This window comes from Caretta caretta, chromosome 10, assembly GCF_965140235.1.
Source record: "Caretta caretta isolate rCarCar2 chromosome 10, rCarCar1.hap1, whole genome shotgun sequence".
In the NCBI taxonomy this organism is placed as follows: Eukaryota; Metazoa; Chordata; order Testudines; family Cheloniidae; genus Caretta; species Caretta caretta.
Window position 1 is genome coordinate 69,074,881 of NC_134215.1, and position 21,294 is coordinate 69,096,174.

The 21,294-nt window shown below is 43.3% G+C and overlaps 1 protein-coding gene across 2 annotated transcripts in view; it reads right to left on the bottom strand.

The window, feature by feature from the left end:
• ABHD17C (abhydrolase domain containing 17C, depalmitoylase) overlaps window positions 1-20,732 on the bottom strand; it is a 52,087-nt gene extending 31,355 nt beyond the window's left edge. Inside the window, exon 1 of one of the 2 annotated variants that reach the window (XM_048865766.2) lies at window positions 19,552-20,721. In XM_048865766.2, the coding sequence (XP_048721723.2) occupies window positions 19,552-20,108 (557 nt within the window). In that variant the 5' untranslated portion in view covers window positions 20,109-20,721. Of the gene's footprint in view, window positions 1-19,551 lie in introns of both variants that reach the window. The other variant, XM_048865767.2, reaches the window with a different exon arrangement.
• Window positions 20,733-21,294: the final 562 nt, after the last annotated feature.

A 21,294-nucleotide genomic window follows, 5' to 3' on the forward strand; every position in this document is an offset into this window, starting at 1 on the left:
ATCAACAGAGCATTTCTTTTTGGCATGGAGCAGGTTTGGGGGGCGGGGTTTTGGGCGTTTTGCTGGAACATGCTGGTCTATAAATTTAGAAAGCGACTATGTTTCTTGGTAAGAAAATTCAGTCCTAAAACAAAATCCATGCACATTTGTTCTCTGTCCCCAGTTACAGCTCCTTTTCACTGTTTGAGCTATTACTGAGTAAAAGGTATTTTGCCAGTATAACTTAAAAATAAAGGGGTTTAAATGGTCAAGTAGCTATGCTGCCTACCATGTACTCCTCCTGCAGCTACTGTATCTAGGTAACAGGACTGCCCTTAGTTCTGAAAGCAACTGGTGAAAGGTTTCACTGGTCAAATTTCTGATAATAGCATGTCTACTAATTATCATGCAGCTACTCCAGTAGCAACAGCACTGTCTGGCTCTAGCTCAAGGATTATTAATATATTTGCTTAAGTGGTGCACTCCAACAGATACTAGTCAGGAGGGCTGGAGGGCATAACATCAAAGGCTCTCCATTTAAAGATACACTAGCATGGAACAGAAGGAATGGCAGCAGTTTTCTGCAGCTTCAAGTTGTTTGGTGTTCCCTCTAGCCCTATATGTCTGCCCTGTGCGGCCACCGAGGGGAGGATCTCCTCATGGACCCCCTGCTACACAACCCCCAGCTCCATGTGCAGGTGGCGAAGTCCCGCTCCGTGTGACAGAGGCTGGTCCTGGCAGAAGTCACCAGACTCAAAGACCTCCTGGACTACGACCGAGGAGACTGGCTGGATCCCCTGACGCTCGCTTAGCACATGGGGCTCTCTGGCCCTCATACTCCCTGGCGCATACTTCAGGAGGCGAGGGCCGCTTTACTGGCCACTGCTTGGGCCTACCTCAACCGGGTCCTGCAGAGGGCACCCCCCGCCCACCCTACACCCCAGGCCCTCCGGACCTTTTCATTGGGCCCCTGCCCTGGGGACCCACCCAGCCATCCCACCCCTTCACCCTTCCGGACCACGCCAAGGAAACACCTGTACATGCTCATGCTCCACTCCCTTCACATCCTCACCCTCGTAAAGGTGGCGGGACCTCCTACCACTTCTGGAGGGTGAGAACCCCAGTGGGCCAGCCTATATTCCACCCTGGTCCTAAAGCCCACCAAGGATATCAGTTGGTGGCTCCTTCACGGAGCCGTGAGCACAGGCATGTTCTTGGCGCGATTCACCCCCATCCCAGACACCTGCCCCTTCTGAGGCGTGAGGGAGACCCTGGTGCATGTGTATCTGCAGCCCCTATTCTAGCTCCTCCAGAACCTCCTGCTGAGGTTCTGGCTGCACTTCTCCCCACACTTGTTTATATTTGCACGCCCTATTGGTGGCCCCACTAAATCGTGAGACCTCCTCATCAACCTCCTCCTGGTCCTAGCCAAAGTAGCCATCTACAACACCAGAAGGAGGATGTTAGACAAAGGGGTGCTCTGCAACTTTGGGGCCTATTTCCACTCCTCCCTGGTCTCATGCATCTGGGCAGAGTTCCTCTGCGCGGCGTCCGCTGGCTCCCTTGATGCTCGGTGTCCTCGCCAGGTTACTTTCATTTAGCCCTGTCACCTCACTCCTGTCCCTGTAATATCTTTAGTTATCCCCCGTAATTAATTGAGATCTCAGACCTTGTGGATCCTCCCCTTAGGTTGGGGAAGGTCCTTTAGCAGTGGGTGGGCTCCACCCACCCATTTCTAGGATCCCAGCAGGCTGTGATTCTAACAATCTAAACAGGCCTAGTACTTGGGTGGGGCATCTCTGTGCAACAACGGGATGTTACAAGAAGCTAGCATTAGCAGTTCTATTCAAGTACCACTCATTTACACCAGCATGTCACTAAGCAGCCTTGTGCTGTTAGAAGTTACCAACTCTTGAATAAGAACTAAAATTGAAATCTTGATAATTTTTTAAAAGTGAAATATACCATGTCACTTTTTGAAAGAGTATATGCACTAATGTCCACAAAATAGCCACATTCCACCTTGGGGAAATACACTCTGCCTATGCATATTCTCTGTGGTTTCAATTAAATAATGGACTCACTTCTAGAGCCAAGCTGTTGCTGTGCACACATTTAACCCCAGAGGTGGCTGAATTTCAGTGGTGGGTGAAGAACTGTTTCTTTCCTCCCTTAGCACAATGGACGCCTTCAGGGTGAAAGGCACAATGGAAGTGTTGCAACAGCATCTCCTTGTACAGACAACACCATGAGTGGCAGAGATGTATACAGTGTGCCTATGCTTTACCTCAAAACTCAGAAAGAAGAGGGGAGAATAGCTGGTTAATTCCAGTAGGGAAAGGAAAAGAGCTAAATTTAACTTAACAGATTCCTTTCCCTGAATTAGCACTGTTTTCAGAATAAAACCCATTAGTGAGAATTACTGTGACTGTCCCATCAGAGAGACAGAACATCCTGGGTTAAGTCCCTGCAGCTGCTGACCCATGACTGATTTAGAACTGGATCCAGAGGAAAAGCATCCCAGATGCATACCCAAAAGTCCTCTATTCATTGTGAAAGTTGTTAAATTGAAGCATATTTAAGAAGAGTTTTCTGGGAGGAGAGGAAAGATTAAGTGGGACAGTTCCAATCTAGGTCAGTAGTGTGCACTCAGTGGCCTATGTGAAATGGATTTGAGGTCTCAGGTCCGCGCTGGTGGAAAGGAGCCCAATTAAATTTGTATTTGGCACAAGCTGGTGTCCTTGCTGGCATTTTCTGCACAGAAGTAAAGAACCACAGAGACTGAACAACAGTCTCAGCTCCTAAAGGCGGTCTCTCTTTTACCATTTTCAAAAGTGCTCAGTGGTGGCGTAACTCTGAACTCACTGAAGTCAATGGTAAAATGCCCACCCTCTTCAATGGGAGCAGGAGCTCGGCCAATACTGAGTGCTTGTGAAAATGCTACCACTGACCATAAAACTTCAGATAAGTGACATTCGAAAGAAGGCCACATTTTTCTTTTAAGCCACCTCTCATTTGGCTTTCAAGCCAAGAAACAATTCTGAAGGAATTTTATTTAAGAGGAAGCAATTGTATTTGATTCTGTATTCCCTCAAAGTGAGGATCCTCTATATTTGTACTACATTTTAGTAGAGATCTTAAGACGAGGCTGTAGAACTCCTATATTATTGGTTTTGCAGGTCAGGGGCTTTTCAAATGAACATTTTTCAAATAATTGTCCAGAGGGAGCTCAGGGAAGGGGTCAGAGGGTTACCATATTAGAAACTGTAACAAGTGGCTACAGGTTTACTGTAAATGTAAACCTTACAGTATACTGGCCAAATTCCAGACAAGCCACAACTTGCTATTTTAACTACCTTACTGACATCTCAAAGGGTGATTCTAGTGTCAGTAGTTTCCTGCAACGTATGAAGAGTCACAGTGTAATTATTAACCAGTCTGAGGCAAAGGTCATATGCACGTAACTAGTGTACATAAAAATAGCAGAACTGGTGTTGAAACAAAGGGACCTCTCCATGTAACAACTCAGAGAGCTATTCATGAAGTTAAACTTGAAATAGAACATTCATACCTAGATTGCTACAACAGCAGAGTTCTGCTACGAGTTTAGCAACATTAAGGCTCTGACTTCAGTACAAAAAAATAAGTGAGTTTTTACATCACGACAACTAACTTGATGTAAAATAGTTATTCAGACAAGGAACAGATAGATTTTACCATGGTGTAGCTAGTTGAGTTCAACCCAGAATCCCCACCTACCTGGGGTTTACCCCTATTAGTTATACTGAGCTAAAAGCTACCTCTGCCTAGTCTCAAGGATTTTACGTCAAGTTACCTATCTCAATGTAAAGCCACACTTTTGGCAGTGAAGACACAGCCATAGTGAATGAAGAGTATGCCGAAGCAGAATTTTCCAAATAAGCCCTCTGAAGTCACGCTTGAGAAACAAGAGAAAGAATTTAGAAAGCAGCCATTCATCTCAAGCTTTTTTTGCGCTTCATATTACATTATCTGCAATGGATTGCACAATCTAGTACTCCAAGAGAGACATACTCCACTTGAGAGAAAGAAGGTTTTATTTCTTTCTGAAACTTTTGTACCCATTCTTTCTGTAAGTAACTCCTGAGATACTATAAAAAGAAAAGGAGTACTTGTGGCACCTTAGAGACTAACCAATTGGTTATTGGTTAGTCTCTAAGGTGCCACAAGTACTCCTTTTCTTTTTGCGAATACAGACTAACACGGCTGTTACTCTGAAACCTGAGATTACTATAACTCCCTAATTAGTGGATGGGTCATTACACAAAGCAAAACTATTTCCCCATGTTTATTCACCCCCTCCACCCCCACTGTTCCTCAGACGTTCTTGTCAACTGCTAAAAATGGCCCACCTTGATTATCACTACAAAAGGTTTCTCCCGCCCCCGTGCTGGTAATAGCTCACCTTAAGTGATCACTCTCTTGTTACAGTGTGTATGGTAACACCCATTATTTCATGTTCTCTATATACATAAATCTCCCCACTGTATTTTCCACTGAATGCATCCAATGAAGTGAGCTGTAGCTCACGAAAGCTTATGCTCAAATAAATTTGTTAGTCTCTAAGGTGCCACAAGTCCTCCTTTTCTTTTTGAGAATTTTCAAAGTGTCTATTTCCAGGCTGTGCACTGGACAGGATTTTGTACACAGTTTCACTGTTTGTTGCTGGCGGACTCCCTCCCTCCCCCAGGCTCTTCAAGAAGGTGTTTACCACCAATAGCTAAACAGAACCTGATCCAGAAGCAGGCAGTTGTGTGCAGAGAGAAAGGGAAGGTGGAGGAAAGTCTTATGATGTGAGCAAAACCCCTTCAACCAATCCTATTTAAAATTAAAAAGGAATTTTTAAAAAAACCTCAGAGCATGCCATTTAAAGGGTGCTCTGTCAGAAAAAAAAGATTTTGGAAGTTAGTTTCAAAAGATTCAAGTTGAGTGTCCCATTACACAGCAATCCAAATTATTTTTTATTTTGTTGCAAATACAAATAAAATGGATCTACCATGTAACAGTGAATTTGATTTAACAGTCATAACATGTTAATATCTGAAGTAGTTTTCTGTTAAAAAAGTCATCACTGGGGAGTTCCTAGGTGACTATGCATGCCTTGCAAAGGGAAGCTTGCCTGACACAGATGCATGCAGCAAGGGGGTCAAAGTTTCTAATGCAGAATTTCAACAAGTAAAGCTCAAACATTCTGCTGGCCCAAAGTCTTCCTGGAAACAGAAGCCCCCTCACAAATAAACCAAGGTGTCTGAAGAAAATCCAATGGATTTCACAGAGGAAAGTGAAAAACCAAGCTTATAACAAACTGAACAGTAAGATTTCAGAGTAGCAGTCCATATCCGCAAGAAGAAAAGGAGGACTTGTGGCACCTTAGAGACTAACCAATTTATTTGAGCATAAGCTTTCGTGAGCTACAGCTCACTTCATCGGATGCCTGTAGCTCACGAAAGCTTATGCTCAAATAAATTGGTTAGTCTCTAAGGTACCACAAGTCCTCCTTTTCTTTTTGAACAGTAAGAATTTACCAGAGAAAATGCATTGAGATTAAGGATACTCTAAATTCTTCCCTCTGCAGTCTGAGGTATTCTTAATTAATGAACTCATCTGGACTCAAACCCATGTGGACTCAAACCCATGTGGACTCAAACCCATGTGGGAGTTTCCTAATTTGCAAATAATTATTTTGTTGAACTGTTACAAAAACACTTCATGAACTGCAAGGATTCTCCCACATTCAAATGCTCATCTCAGCTAACTGCTACGGTACTGGCAGGAATAAAGTTATTGGGCCAGATTTTGCCATTTTAGTACAACTACTTTCTGCCTTTGCATGATCTGGTCTTAAAGCCCACATATTCAGCCCTAGGAGCCATATTCAGCCCTAGGAGGCTCACTCCAGTGCAAAGGGAAGACCTTCTGGTGCTATAAAGCCAATTTAGAATCTCTTATGCCACTCTTCTCCCACCCCCCGCCCCTTCCCGCCACCATATACTACTGCCTACATAGCTGGGAACAGTGCTTATTTGTGCCAAGGCTTGCCAGGGCTGAGCCCCAGCACTTCTAGACTTGGCAGTTCATAGCCCTGGTACCTCTGGGTTTGCCGCATCAATTATGAAAGGGAAAAATTGCTTGAGCCCCAGCACCTTTCATTACAAATTAAGCATTGGATGTGAAAGAGGGACATCACCAGGACACCACTGCGCTACACAAACTCATCTGTTTGTGTGCACCTTTCTGGGATTGTTTGCGGCCAGCCAAAGCTAGGGCAGCTTAACTTAATGCCCAAGGGACCTGCTTGGCCAACAGCAGCAGTAGGAACAGGGTAATACAAGCTTTACGCTCCTTCCCAGCACCTAAAACTTGCATTGTGTTCCGCTCCTCCCACTGGGCAATTCTATATTGAAAAGCAACTTTCTTGTCCCTCAAATTACATCTGAAAACTGAGCAAACTTGACAGAAATCCTGCATTTCAACTGCTAGCCCTGCAAACAACCTGGAAGCTGAAAATAAAGCTGGGTTCTTTGCATGCAAGAACAACAAAACCCCAGTTTGACTATCAGATGCCAGGTTGAGAGGGACAGACTGGCAGTCAGGGGAAACATTTCTCTTGCTAACTGAACAAATCTGATATGGCTGTAATTGATCCAAGGACATACAGACCCTGCCCCATACCCCTTTTTTACAAGCAATTTTCAGAATAGGCACGTACTTAAGAAAACTGATGCCACATTGTATCACTTACAATTGTTAATTTGCCTCAAAGTCTCTGGTCATTAATCTAAAAAGGAAAGAGCAACAGTTAACACAGAAGATGAAAGAACCACCATCTGCTCCTGAAAATTGCTTATTCACAAACAGTTCCCATTCAGCACAACAATTAATCACAACTGGAATGCTAAACTTGCTACTCTCTCCTCCGCTCTCACATCAAGTTCAAGTTCTCATCCTCACGTCAAGGCCCTGCACTTGTCCACCTGGTCTCCATCTCCATTGATTCCCTCTGCCTGAACTCCTCCCAAATTCTTCTCGTTTCTTTCTACCGCTCCCTTCTATCCCTCCTTTTAATTAATATGTAAATTCCACAATTCTAGCATTGGAGATTTTTCCAGACACTGGACCTGATCATCTTGTGCATCATGTTAGTGTTCTGCAACCTGTGCAAGCTCCATAGGCAAAGGACTGTACACTGACAGCACTCAACTAATGAGCTTTTTACAGCAGTCATTCAATATTTTGCATCATACAGCAGGATGTTGAAGTTGCCATGAGACGGATAGTTGTACTATCTTAAATACAATTCCCCACGTAATGCCTAATGAAGAGCTTTAGCTCAGCTATGTATCAGATATGTATTAGATACCTGTAAGCTACTCCAGGGATTCAGCAGTTTGATTTTAACTGATTGACAAATTTGGGGAAAAAATTTTTCCCATGGAGTAGCAGGATATTTTTCCAAAATGCATAAAACACACATATATACTATAAGTCTAGATCTTCCATCCTTTCTTATTCAGAACATCCTAAAGATAAAATCAGCAGTCAATATTTCAAGAAGTTAATGTAAAGTGGCCACAGATACACACTGTACTCAATTGTGAGAGCTGTACATGCCACACTAAAGAGATTCTGTCAAACATATGGGGCCTAATCTTGCAAATTGATGAGTGCCTTCAACATCTCTGGACTCAATGGCAGTTCAGGATATTCGCAAGAGTTAGGTTTCAGAGTAGCAACCGTGTTAGTCTGTATTTGCAAAAAGAAAAGGAGTACTAGTGGCACCTTAGAGACTAACCAATTTATTTGAGCATAAGCTTTCAGCTGTAGCTCACGAAAGCTTATGCTCAAATAAATTGGTTAGCCTCTAAGGTGCCACTAGTACTCCTTTTCTTTTATCGCAAGAGTTACTCAACATCCAGAAAGAAAAAAAAAGGCAGTTTTTTTTGTGACTCAGAGGCCAAACAATGCTGAGTATAGGCACTGGTATGTTAATTTAAACTGGCACAAGAATCACTTCGTTCATGAGCTCTCTCAACTTCTCCCAAACACTGCCTTGAAACGATTCATCTTTACCTGTGGAGGAAGTGCTGGTTACTCATTAAATGGATCACTGGCTTGAGAAAAACAATGTTCTTTAACCACCCATTTATTAGTGTTTGCACAGTTCTGAGATAGGTACATTCTTTGCTGGGTGTAACTCAAACTTTACAGACTAATTTTCTGCTGATCCTCTTAAAACAAACTTGCAAAAGGGTTTAAGGTGAAAATTACCATAACCACACGTCCCGGCTTTCCTGTGGCAATCTAAAATAGAATTTAAAACAAAAATTAAAGCAAGCTGGACTCCACAAGGCAGGTGCCATCAACATCTCCTTTAAACTACTGTATACTTAAGCAAGGAAGTCATTAAAAGAATCTTAGAATTGAAATGGACTTAGCTAGGGAAAAAAATAAACTTGTTTCCTTTAGTCTACTCAGTCTTTTAAAGTCCATTTACTCAAACAGTGTCAAAGTTTGCCCACAAAGTTTGCTGACAGTTGACCCATATTTCTGTTGTAGTTGTAACATTTTCCCCCATATAATTTATTCATGACATGTATACCCTTGGTTCCCTGAAGTCCCAGATAACATTACTAATTGTGTTTTACTTGAGTGCACAAGTAACGAGCTACTGTAAACTTAGCCTAGCACTTAAAGACACACCATGGTAACTTGGAGTGCTGGGGGGTGCACTTTTATATTTAAAAAAAAACCACCCAATTGTGCCTACTTCACACTGATCTAAATGCTTCCCGTAGTATGCACTCATCAGATCTTGCAAGCCAGCATCTTTAAGGCAGGTAATGGGCAGGTAGAAAAGTATCCAGAGAGATCACATACCTCCGAAAAGAAGAAAGAATGGTTTTAGCCTTTCCCTTTCTCAAATATCTCATGGTACTTAATCTACTACATGGCACTGAAAGCAGAAGAATACCTTGAGTTCCTAAACACGGATGTGGGCACACTTCATGACCACTTAGGGTATGTCTACACTGCACCTGGAAGTGAGCACCCATCCTTAGTAGACAAACACACTTGCTCCGCTCGACCTAGTATGCTAAAAATAGCAGTATGGACATTGTGCCACGAGCAGCAGCACTGGCTAGCCGCTCTAGCATAAACCCATCTGACCACTGGGTTTGTACTTGGGCAGCTAGCTCATGCCATCACCCATGCCACAATAACCACACTGCTATTTTTACCATGCCAACTTGAGAAGAGCATTCGCCCAGCCTCCACTGTAGAGTTCTTTATATCCAGTGCTGTAATTAAGTCAGAACTATACCCCAGAACCTTTTATGATGAGAGGGTAAACAAAAAACTGATATGTCCAAGTTTGGACAACTGAATTTTAAGACTGTTTACACCCAAGACAACTAAAAAACAAAAATCAAATTTTATTTTGTTGTCCATATCACCAAGAGTAGCTAAAAACAAAGCTAATTTAAAACTATTCTTGGCAATGAAATATATGGAAATTTAGCTTCCAAGTCTGCTTTGGTCTTACAGTCCTGACATCAGTGACAATTTTTGCTAAATGTTACAATTTTACTAAAGACAAAAAGCAATCTACATAACATGACACCTAAATCTGATGCACAAAGTTATTAAAAATGTTTACCAGAATACCAGGGGCAGCTATCTATTTGTCTGTGGCATGCTAATCATTTGCATTAACATATGTTCGTTGTGCAGTTAGCTGTATAATACATTCCTGCACAAAGTAACATTACCCTACTTTGCAATCATATTTTTGATCAAATTTGCGTTCCATGTGATTCTAATTGCACTGTTCACCAGGATATATGGGCATACTTTCAAAATTTTAGGGGGAAAAAACCCCCCACCATTTCTCCAAAAATAAAGAGTGTACATTACATAACCGCTTGCAGCCCTCATACCATAATCTCCTTAAAAGGGCCAAAAATAGGAAATACCACCCAGTAAAATCCAAGAGTCACGCTGAGAATGCTTGGGAAAAATTCCAAATCCAAACAAATTTATGAAGACTCCAGTTTATGAAGTCAGATTCCAAGGAAGTGTATGCAGAGCAGGTAGATGCCAAAAGAGCCAGCAAAAAATAGTTTTTGAACTTTTGCAAACCATATTAAGGAATGAAGGAACATCATACTAATATGGAATCTTTTTCTGAGTCTCTCTCTTCCTATGCTATTTTGAAAAACCACAATATCTGCAGCTTAAACGGAACTAGAACTAAAATTGTCTATCAGGTGAAACAGCAAAAATGAGGAAGTACTGTACAGTAAACGCATTCTTTTATTACACTGAATAGATTTACACTGGTAGCGAACAAAATCGGCAATAGCTACTTAACATTATTAACTGGTCCATTTTTCTTACATTATGCACATCTAATTAAGTCTAGGATACAAACAGGTACAATGTGATTTGTAGCGAGTACTAAAACTATTACACAAAAAAATTAATGGAAACATGCTGATAAATTATACCAATTAGTAGGTCACACCTGGATCATACTGTTTGAGCATGTGTGTGTGTATCTGGGGTGGGAGTTTACTCCGGACATAAATTATTCCAAAGAGAGATACATTTGGGAGAAGGTTTGAGGAGTTTCAAGAATCTTAACTCCCTTCACCTCAAATGTACATAATATAAATTGCTCAACTAACTGGTTCCTGAAAAAGATGAAAGTACAAGGCTGATGCTCTTGAAGTCCTTTCTTTTAGAGACTATGCTAATTAAACAAACCTCAAGTCAGTTGTTCAAATATTCAACTCAACTGAATGATTTGATCTGAATGCTTTGGAACAAGATTTTATGCTAGAGGGCTGCGCAAGCAAGATTATGTCAAAGAAAATTAAAGTGGCAGTTTAAATATGTTGATAAAAATAGTAACTACTATTTTCATCTCTGAAAAAATATACTAATTAACGTGGGCTATACCTTTCTACTCAGACAGTCACCACTCTGATTTAGAAAAGTGCTAGGACGTCCTCAGGTAACTAGTTACCCTCCCTGCAAGAATTCAAGCAGTTATGCGCTCTGACTTTAATGAAAACTAGTTGTAATTTTTTTTTTTTTTTTGGACAAGTTTGGCAAAGAAAATTGTACTGGGTGGGAATGGGGTATGGGAAGAAAACACCAACAAAACAGATACCTCTATTCCTTCCCCTCCCCTTAATGTAGCTTGCATAAAGTGACAATTCAGAATAGAAGAGACATCTTTAAAATCCCCATGGTTTGGGGAAAATAGTTCCTGGATTGATTCATCATGAATCCTAAATCAATGGAAAATAATCTCCCACCAGAAACGCTTGGATCCTATTGTGTAATATTGAAGTCTGACTCCTTCAGTGGTGGTGAATCAATGGAGAGAACTAGCAGATCTCTACTGACTATGAAGTATAAATCAAAGTTGAACTGTTCTGATGCTCTGTTATGCGTTGAGAGGTCATACCTAAATAAATTACTCCGTAGATCTTTTGATATTCAAGTCTTTCAAGGATTCAGACATAACCAGCTACAACTTCTTCATCCACTTCACAGCATCCAGATAGCAGACTGGGGAGTTGCACTTTGATACTGTATTTCAGAGTCAAAGAGTTAGTGAAGTGATGCCTTCTTTCATCCATTTAGGATTTTTAAAATCACTTCACAAATCTTTCCTGGAGAGTTTAGGGAATGCATACGTTGATTTTATCACTCCTACATGTCTGAAGCACATCAGCACACCAGTGTAACCTAAAAAATATGAAGGGGGGGGAGGGGCTCTGATTTATCCATCACTCACTCCCATCAACTCCAATCAATAACTGCACACAGCCCAGGAGATCAGTTTACGATTTTATCTAATTTATTTTCTATTGAGTGAAACTGTATGTAGAATTTAACTCAGATTTAACAAAGACATTTAATTAAATATCATGATGACAGTAAGAGAATACTATACCCATTACCAGAGTCTTCCAAGCATTACACAATCTGCAATTGACTCAAGTATAAGGAACATAGAAGTAGGAAAAATATCAAAGAATAATGATGGGAAAAATGTTTGTGGTCATGCTCAAGAGTTTAAACAGAATACGCAAACTGGATGATTGGAAATGTGTATCCTATTCATAAGGCTAACAGAATTCACCTTAATATAGGATTGTTGAAATGTTTTTAATCTTGCACAAGTAGTTCGGGGGGGAGGAGTCGAGCTATAGGAATCCTACAAATCAGCCACTGTCTCAGTCAATCAAATATTAGGATAAAAGTTAATTATATCACCGCAAAGAGCATTGACCCCAATTAGATCTTGACATAAAAGACACAGGGTCTCAAATACTTTCTATTATGCCCAGTTCTATTTGTAGAACAAATTAAAGCAAAATAGACGGACCAAACTGAAACAAAGAATCTAACTCACAGAAAGTCACCTAGACCTATAAATCCAAGAATTATCAACAGAAAATGATTAGGCGCTTGATGGGTGTGTGTTAATTAACTAGAAGCAGATTGATCTCAGCCTCAACTCCTCAGTTTATGAGCACACAGTAATTATAAGGGCTCTAGCAAACAACTGTTTGTTAAAGTGCTGAACTAGCTTTGGACAGAAGTAGTCTTTTCTACAGATGCAGAGAGAATATTTTCTTCATTTCAGCTTATTCAATTAGTTCAGATCAATCACTGGTTTATTCAAAGTTAACAAACGAGTTGGGAGTAGAAAAAGCAGGAAGACTTGTTTTTCTTCTCCAATCTATAAATAAAAACTAGGTGAGAGAGGATGAGATCCATTAGTTCTAATAGGACAACAGAGACCAGAAAACAATCTGTTCAATTCACTTAGTATGGATAATACTTTGTTTAATAAATCAGTTAATTTAAAATGCAAAATATGTTTTCATGTACAGTACTTTTTGATAAACTTTTTTATGTATCAGCACATATGAAGTAGTTTTATTCAATAAACAATCTTAAAATGCCATTTTTGTGCATTATTTGTTGAATTCAAATTTCCAAAACGATCTTGACACAAATCACAAGTAAAAAAAAAATCAGTCATCTAGTAAGAATTGCATCGTTCACCATTTTTTAACATAATAAAAAACGTAAAAATTAAGAATCTATACAAATTTCAGTTAAGCTATATAGTTGATTAAATAAATGTGCATCAAGATAGTGTATCCTTATTAGCAAAAAAGCACCAAGTTTAGTGTAAAGCCTATATTTAGTTGCAAATCAACATGTTTTAATGGTTACCAACCAGGGGAAACAGCCTCTCTTTAGGAAAATACCTAAAAAGTACAAATACAAAACAAGATTAAAACTGATTATTAAAATCAAGGTTTCCTGTCTGCTTATTTAAATCATGATTAAAAATCAGTGATTTAAATTGCTTTCATTTAAACCAGTCCGCCCTGAAGCAAAATAATTGGAAATACTGATCAATTTTTCTCCATTTATAAACTTACAAACAGCAAACCCCATGCTTCAGCCTCTGCAGATGTTTAAAAATAAATTAATCCCTTAAAATGAGTTTGTAATAGAAATCCTTTCAGATCTTTAATTGTAACAATAGTTAGAGGTGCTTAGCCACTGACTTCCAAAAGTTCAGTGCTTTCACTTTCTTTAAAACTTCAGCAAACATGTACAGCTTAATATGATTATTTTAATATAAATTATTTTAATAGATTATAATAAGATTAGGACGAACATAGGTTGTTGTAATTTCTAATTTAATTTTAAATAGGTTTATTTTTTAAAAACCTGTATTTAATTTAAACAAAAAAATCCACTTCCTAATTTTTATCCACCATATTTTGCTTACCTCCAACTCAGAGACAGACCATTTCATATCATAGAATCATAGAATATCAGGGTTGGAAGGGACCTCAGGAGGTCATCTAGTCCAACCCCCTGCTCAAAGCAGGACCAATCCCCAATTAAATCATCCCAGCCAGGGCTTTGTCAAGCCTGACCTTAAAAACTTCTAAGGAAGGAGATTCTACCACCTCCCTAGGTAACGCATTCCAGTGTTTCACCACCCTCCTAGTGAAAAAGTTTTTCCTAATATCCAACCTAAACCTCCCCCACTGCAACTTGAGACCATTACTCTTTGTCCTGTCATCTTCTACCACTGAGAATAGTCTAGAACCATCCTCTCTGGAACCACCTCTCAGGTAGTTGAAAGCAGCTATCAAATCCCCCCTCATTCTTCTCTTCCGCAGACTAAACAATCCCAGTTCCCTCAGCCTCTCCTCATATGTGTTCCAGACCCCTAATAATTTTTGTTGCCCTTTGCTGGACTCTTTCCAATTTTTCCACATCCTTCTTGTAACGTGGGGCCCAAAACTGGACACAGTACTCCAGATGAGGCCTCACCAACGTCGAATAGAGGGGGACGATCACGTCCCTCGATCTGCTCGCTATGCCCCTACTTATACATCCCAAAATGCCATTGGCCTTCTTGGCAACAAGGGCACACTGCTGACTCATATCCAGCTTCTCGTCCACTGTCACCCCTAGGTCCTTTTCCGCAGAACTGCTGCCTAGCCATTCAGTCCCTAGTCTGTAGCTGTGCACTGGGTTCTTCCATCCTAAGTGCAGGACCCTGCACTTATCCTTATTGAACCTCAGATTTCTTTTGGCCCAATTCTCCAATTTGTCTAGGTCCCTCTGTATCCTATCTCTGCCCTCCAGCGTATCTACCACTCCTCCCAGTTTAGTATCATCTGCAAATTTGCTGAGAGTGCAATCCACACCATCCTCCAGATCATTTATGAAGATATTGAACAAAACCGGCCCCAGGACCGACCCCTGGGGCACTCCACTGGACACCGGCTGCCAACTAGACATGGAGCCATTGATCACTACCCGTTGAGCCCGACAATCTAGCCAACTTTCTACCCACGTTATAGTGCATTCATCCAGCCCATACTTCTTTAACTTGATGACAAGAATACTGTGGGAGACCGTGTCAAAAGCTTTGCTAAAGTCAAGAAACAATACATCCACTGCTTTCCCTTCATCCACAGAACCAGTAATCTCATCATAGAAGGCGATTAGATTAGTCAGGCATGACCTTCCCTTGGTGAATCCATGCTGACTGTTCCTGATCACTTTCCTCTCATGTAAGTGCTTCAGGATTGATTCTTTGAGGACCTGCTCCATGATTTTTCCGGGGACTGAGGTGAGGCTGACTGGCCTGTAGTTCCCAGGATCCTCCTCCTTCCCTTTTTTAAAGATTGGCACTACATTAGCCTTTTTCCAGTCATCCGGGACTTCCCCCGTTCGCCACGAGTTTTCAAAGATAATGGCCAATGGCTCTGCAATCACAGCCGCCAATTCCTTTAGCACTCTCGGATGCAACTCGTCCGGCCCCATGGACTTGTGCACGTCCAGCTTTTCTAAATAGTCCCTAACCACCTCTTTCTCCTCAGAGGGCTGGCCAATCTATTCCCCATGTTGTGATGCCCAGCGCAGCAGTCTGGGAGCTGGCCTTGTTCGTGAAGACAGAGGCAAAAAAAGCATTGAGTACATTAGCTTTTTCCACATCCTCAGTCACTAGGTTGCCTCCCTCATTCATTAAGGGGCCCACACTTTCCTTGGCTTTCTTCTTTTAAAAATGACAGATTAATATATTTTCTAGTTCAGCGGTTCTCAAACTTTACCAACCTGAGGCTCTCCCCATTTTTGATTAAAAATGTTGGGGACCCCTGCCCTGCCCCTTCACCAAGGCCCCGCCCCTGCCCTTACCATTCTCCAAGACCCCTCCTCCCACTCACTCCATCCCCCCCTCCCTCTGTTGCTCGCTCTCCCTCACTCACTTTCACTGGGCTGGGGAAGAGGCTTGGGGTGGGGGCTCCGGATGGGGATATGGGCTCTGGGGTGGGGCCAAGGATGAGGGGTTTGGGATATAGGAGGGAGTTCAGGGTGTGCAGGCTCTGGAAGGGAGCTGGGGTGCGGGAGGAGACTCAGGACTGGGGCAGGGGATTAGGGTATGGGGGGGTGAGGGCCCCAGCAGGGGGTGCAGGCTCTGGGCTGGGGATGAGGGGTTTGGGGCACAGAAAGAGGCTCTGGGCTGGGGGTTGGGGCACAGGGGGGCTGAGGGCTCCAGCTGGGGGTATGTTCTCTGGGGTGTGGCTGGGGATGAGGGATTTGGGGTGCAGGAGCGGGCTCAGGGCTGGAGGTTGAGGGGGGTGCAAGCTCCGGGAGAGCATTTGGGTGTGGAAGGGGACTCTGGGCTGGGTCAGGGGATTGGGGTGCAGAATGGGAGGTGCAGAGCCGGCACTTGGGCAGCGCATGGAGGCTCCCTGGCCACCCATGCGCCTAGGAGCTGCAGGACGTGGCAGCCGCTTCCGAGAGCGGTGCGGAACCAGGGCAGGTAGGGAGGCACTGGGAGGGAGGGGGAGGAGTTGATCAGCGGGGCCTGCAGACCCCGAGAAGTCACAGAACCCAGTTTGAGAGACACTGTTCTAGTTCACATATGAAGTAAAGAATTAATAAAAGCTGAGGTGCTTATGTAGCCTGATCTATAGATTAATTATATTGATTACTTAAGAATTCCCAGTTATCACTTTCAGAATTGACAGGTTTGTGTCCCAAGATCAGGCCCAGTATTATTCAAATTATTATATAGTTGGGAACCCCAATGGGCAGAGTTGCAACACTCACTATAGGAACTCCTGTATATTTACAAATAGCAGCTAGTGAACACATATTAAAACTACTTTTTATATGGTTTATTTTCCATCCATTGCCTATTACAGACAAAATATTAAAAAACAATTTGTTAACATAAATTCATTGTATACACGTTCAACAGCTCAATGAACACGGTACAGATACACAGGGGTAAAGAGAACCGTTCCCCCACACTCCAATTAAGAATTAATGCCAGTCTTGCCTGAATACTGATGGTAATATTAAATATATATTGATAAAAATCAGTATTAACTTTACTAAAATTAGTAGTTCTTTACAGGGTAACTGTGCAACTAAGATGGAGTAAAATTCAGAAATGTTCTGAACATTCCCCTCTTGCAGCAAAGCAGGGGCCTGAGTGATTAAGCAAAAATGTTTGGTTTTGTCATCAAAATCATCTTTGGGTTTCATGTCTACCCTTTCAGGCTAATTAGAGACATCCTGAATACTTCTTTCTTGGATGCCACCAACACTGGTAGTCATAGACAACAAATGACTCTTCCAGATCTGTAACATTTCAAGCTGAAGATTCTAAGGGTGTCTTTGGTGAACTCAGAAGAACCTATAGGGACACCTAAATGCTTCCCGGGGCCTCGTTAGCATGAGGCACTTTTCATATATTTCAGGACATGACTTAAGTTAGCATTGCACTTCATTACAATATGTCTAAGTATTGTGAATTTGAGGTGGAAATCACAGACTCCATTGCAGCAGTTTTACTGATACAAAACCAGGTCCAAATGAGCCTTAACTATTACTGTAATGGTATAGTGCACAAGTATAACACATGTATTTTAACATATTACGGGTCAGGCTTGCATTTTTATAATGAAAGCTCTTACAGATAGTGTGTCTCAGTTGTAATGCTGCCTGAAATTCTAAATAGTGGCTGTGAAACTGACCAGAAGCTTGTTAATTTTGATATGCTGCTTAGAAAATATATGAGGAAATGTCTGCAGGCTCAGGAAGACACTTTTGTGCTGGTTCATATTTAAAAGATTTTCTTTACAACTAGGAAGCCAGAGATTTTTTAAAAAGATAAAAGCTTACATTCTGTAGCAACTGATCCCTTAGCTGGCATCAATTCTGTACATACATTTACTACAGAAAACTTCCTCCTCACCAGCAGTGCTCAATGTACACACATGCACACACATTTAAGCACACATATCTCTGTCAGAATCATGTAAATCTCCATGGCCAGAATCAACATGTCAATAAGGCACCAAATTCATTGATTATAATCGTCACGGCTCTCAGAAGTCAAAATAAATGTTATAAAGTCTGAATCTGTTAATGTAATGTTAAGAATTGAAACATACACACACACACAACAAGGAGCGTCCTCCTTCACTCAACAAGTATCACCCTGTCTGCCTTAGGAAATAAAGTAAGAAAGCAGCACTTTTACCTGTGGGTAAAATAAAGCCACAAAACAGGTTTAGATCAGTCTTGTAAAATTCTAGTCACTTGAACCAAATCATTTTTAAGCGGCAAGTAAAATATTTAGTCTTACGATCTAAAAGAATGGACGAAGAGAATGTGTCCCTAGATTGGTAAGTTTTCATGGCAATTTTTCAAGTCTGATTTAGACAATATTAAAGGTGGGGCTAGAGAGGGGAAAACAAACCACAGTCACCTTAACACTTGGCTCTTATATAGCACTTCTCCTCCCTTAGATCTTATCCACCATGTGCCTAAGTATTACAACACATTTGATCCATTCTTTCATTACACTAGGCTACATCACATGCCCTAGTAGTTCTTTACAAATTAACTAACTCAGTTTTTCAAGCAGTTTCAGTATTCTCAAGAGTTGCCCGAGAGAACTCAACTCAGTTAACCCACCAAACAACAGCTACAGTACATACAGCAAAAGAGTATGCTTTCCTACACCTACTTTCCCACCCAACAGCATGCTTAAAACTTGACCAAGACAGGTCACTGGCAGAGGATAGTTTGGACTCTATGCCTATTTAATCCCTGGATGCTCCATTGCAAACAGGGAGATCCAATTAGTAGCAATTCTGGTGATGGTTTGTGAGGTGGACACCTGCACCCAGGGAAATAGGCTGAAACCACCTACTCATTTCACACTGGCCAGGTTGCTCTGGCAGGCTGTAAGACCTCAGGATGCCAGGCAGCGAATTCAGCTACAAGTTGTCCCCTCCTCTTCTCTCCTGCCCTACTGCTAAAGAGGAAGGCCTGTGTTATAGAGTTTGCATGGAACATGGGGCTCCCAACCTCGAATTCCCATCAGATGGTTACTGTTTTTTTGGTCATCACTAACCTGATCTACATTCAAACTTGTTACCCAAACTTTGTCTATATGTGGGATTAGCCCCAATTCAGCCACTGCTGGCCAACAAATGTTGTAAGTGCACCAATGCAAACCCCAATCATAGACAAAGTTGTGATTTGCAGCCACTAAGCTCAACCTGGTGTCAAGGTGAGATAAGCTCAACCAATGCACATAACAGCTTCCTTTATCAATGGACATAGGCAGTGGTGTGGCGACATTGGTTGTTGGCTACTGATGACTGAATCTCACATATAGAGAAGACCCAATAAGCAAAATCTCATTACCAATCCAAGCCATGCAGTTCCTCATGTAACTGTTACTGGTGCCCCTGAAGAGGCCATCAAAAACAACCAGACACCTCTTAGCAGATTAAGAAGTGTATACAGACTTCTTCCTCCCACCCCTTAGCAGGTTAAGTATACAGATGTTGAGTTTAACAGGGTGAGAGCTGTATGCAGAAATACCCATATTCCTTAGCAGGCCAAGAGCCATGCCCTGGTACCTTGTCCCCAACACCAATTTACCTTGTCCTGAGGGCCTGCCAGGCTGCGTCTATGTCTGCATACAGGTTTTTCTCAGAGGGTTTGCCTGAGCTCACCCCGTAGCCAGAGTAGTCGTAGGAGAAGACGTTGCAGTTGATGCGAGAGCCAAGGCCAATGTAGAAGCTGCACATCTGGCCCAGATCCACAGCATTGCCATGCGAGAAGAGCAGCGTATACCGGCTGGCAGGGGCACAGCGCACAAACATGCACCCCAGCCTGTTATCCCGTGATGTGCGAGAAAAGAAAACCTCTACGGCATCCAACTCCCGCTGTGAATACTGCCAGTCCGCCCGCTCACTCAAATGCAGACTACAGCTGCCCATTCCTGTTGGGGTCCCAGACCCTGTTGCAGTCCCAGACCCTGTTGCTGCAGCCCCAGCCTCCTGCTGCTGCTGCTCAGACTGCAGCACGGTATACGTGGGCTCCGGGGGCAAGAAAGCCAACTTGGCAGCAATGCGGCTAGGGCAAGGTGGGCAGCAGAACAGCCAGCACAGCTCGCCCAGAGAGAAACCGTTCATTCTGGGGCCTTGTTCTGGCATCAGTGACGCTGGATAAAAATTTACTCACACTGGGGGAGGGGGGAGATTCAGAGTCCACCCACAGCAACCCACTCTCAGCCTTGTGAGAGCAATACCCCCAAAACACAACTGTCCCCCCAAAACTGTAAGCCACCAAAACCAATCCAGCCCTCCAAATCTAAGAAATCCACCTAGTGTGTGGGGAAAGGAATACAAAATATATCTCAAGTGCAAGAAACTCTCCTTCAAAATCTACTACTAATCCTACAATAAATCCAACCCCATCAAATGGGCTGAAATCACTTAGTCATTTTCACACAGCCCAGGTTACTCTGGAGCACCTAAAAAAAAAAAAATAAAGAAGCAAGCCCCCCAAATCTACATCTGACTCAGTGCCCCAAAACCAAAGATTAAAAACTAATCCCCCTGAAATAAGATCTGTCCCCCCATACAACTCCCCCAGACACCACTAAATGCAAGATCCCCCCCTCGCAAAAACAATAATAATAATAGAGACACCAAACGCAACTCCTCACAATCACCCCAAGCCCAGTGCACCCGCCCAGCTCTGCACCCAGTGCCTGGCCCAATCCTGCAACCCCTCAGTGGAGCCCCACCCCCAAACACCGACCCACTGCAACCGGTCGCCAGACCGGCCCCCCCCCACACACAGCCCCGAGCGGATCCGCCCCCCCGCCCCAGGCAGACCCTCGCTGAAGGGGCCCGCCCCCCCGGCCCGCGCTGGGAGGCGGCGCCCGGCCGTGGAGCGGGCTCAGCCTCGGCTCCCCCCGGGCAGGGCCACGCCGGCTGCGGCGCGGAGACAGTAGCGGGCAGCGGCCATGTCCCGGCTCCCCTCACCGCTTCCGGGTTAGGCAGGGGCCGCCCGGCCCGCCCCGGTACCTGCGGAGCGGCGCACACCAGCGGGGCACGGCGCCCGGCCCCGGCCGCCCACAGGCCCCGCCGCGCGGCTCGCTGCCGCCCCCTAACCTAGCGCGAGGGCACAGACGCGGGGCGGGGGGGGGAGCAGCCGCCGCAGCGCTAGAGAGAACCCGGACCCTCCGCGTGGGGAGCGTCGGACCCGCCTCCTGGCCCTTTAAGAGAACCCCACGAGAGCCTCCGTCACGTGCGAGCCCCCCCCTCCATCTCTCTCTCGCGCGCGCCCCCGGCCCATCCGTTCTGCGCATGCGCGGCAAGGCTGGCGTGTGAC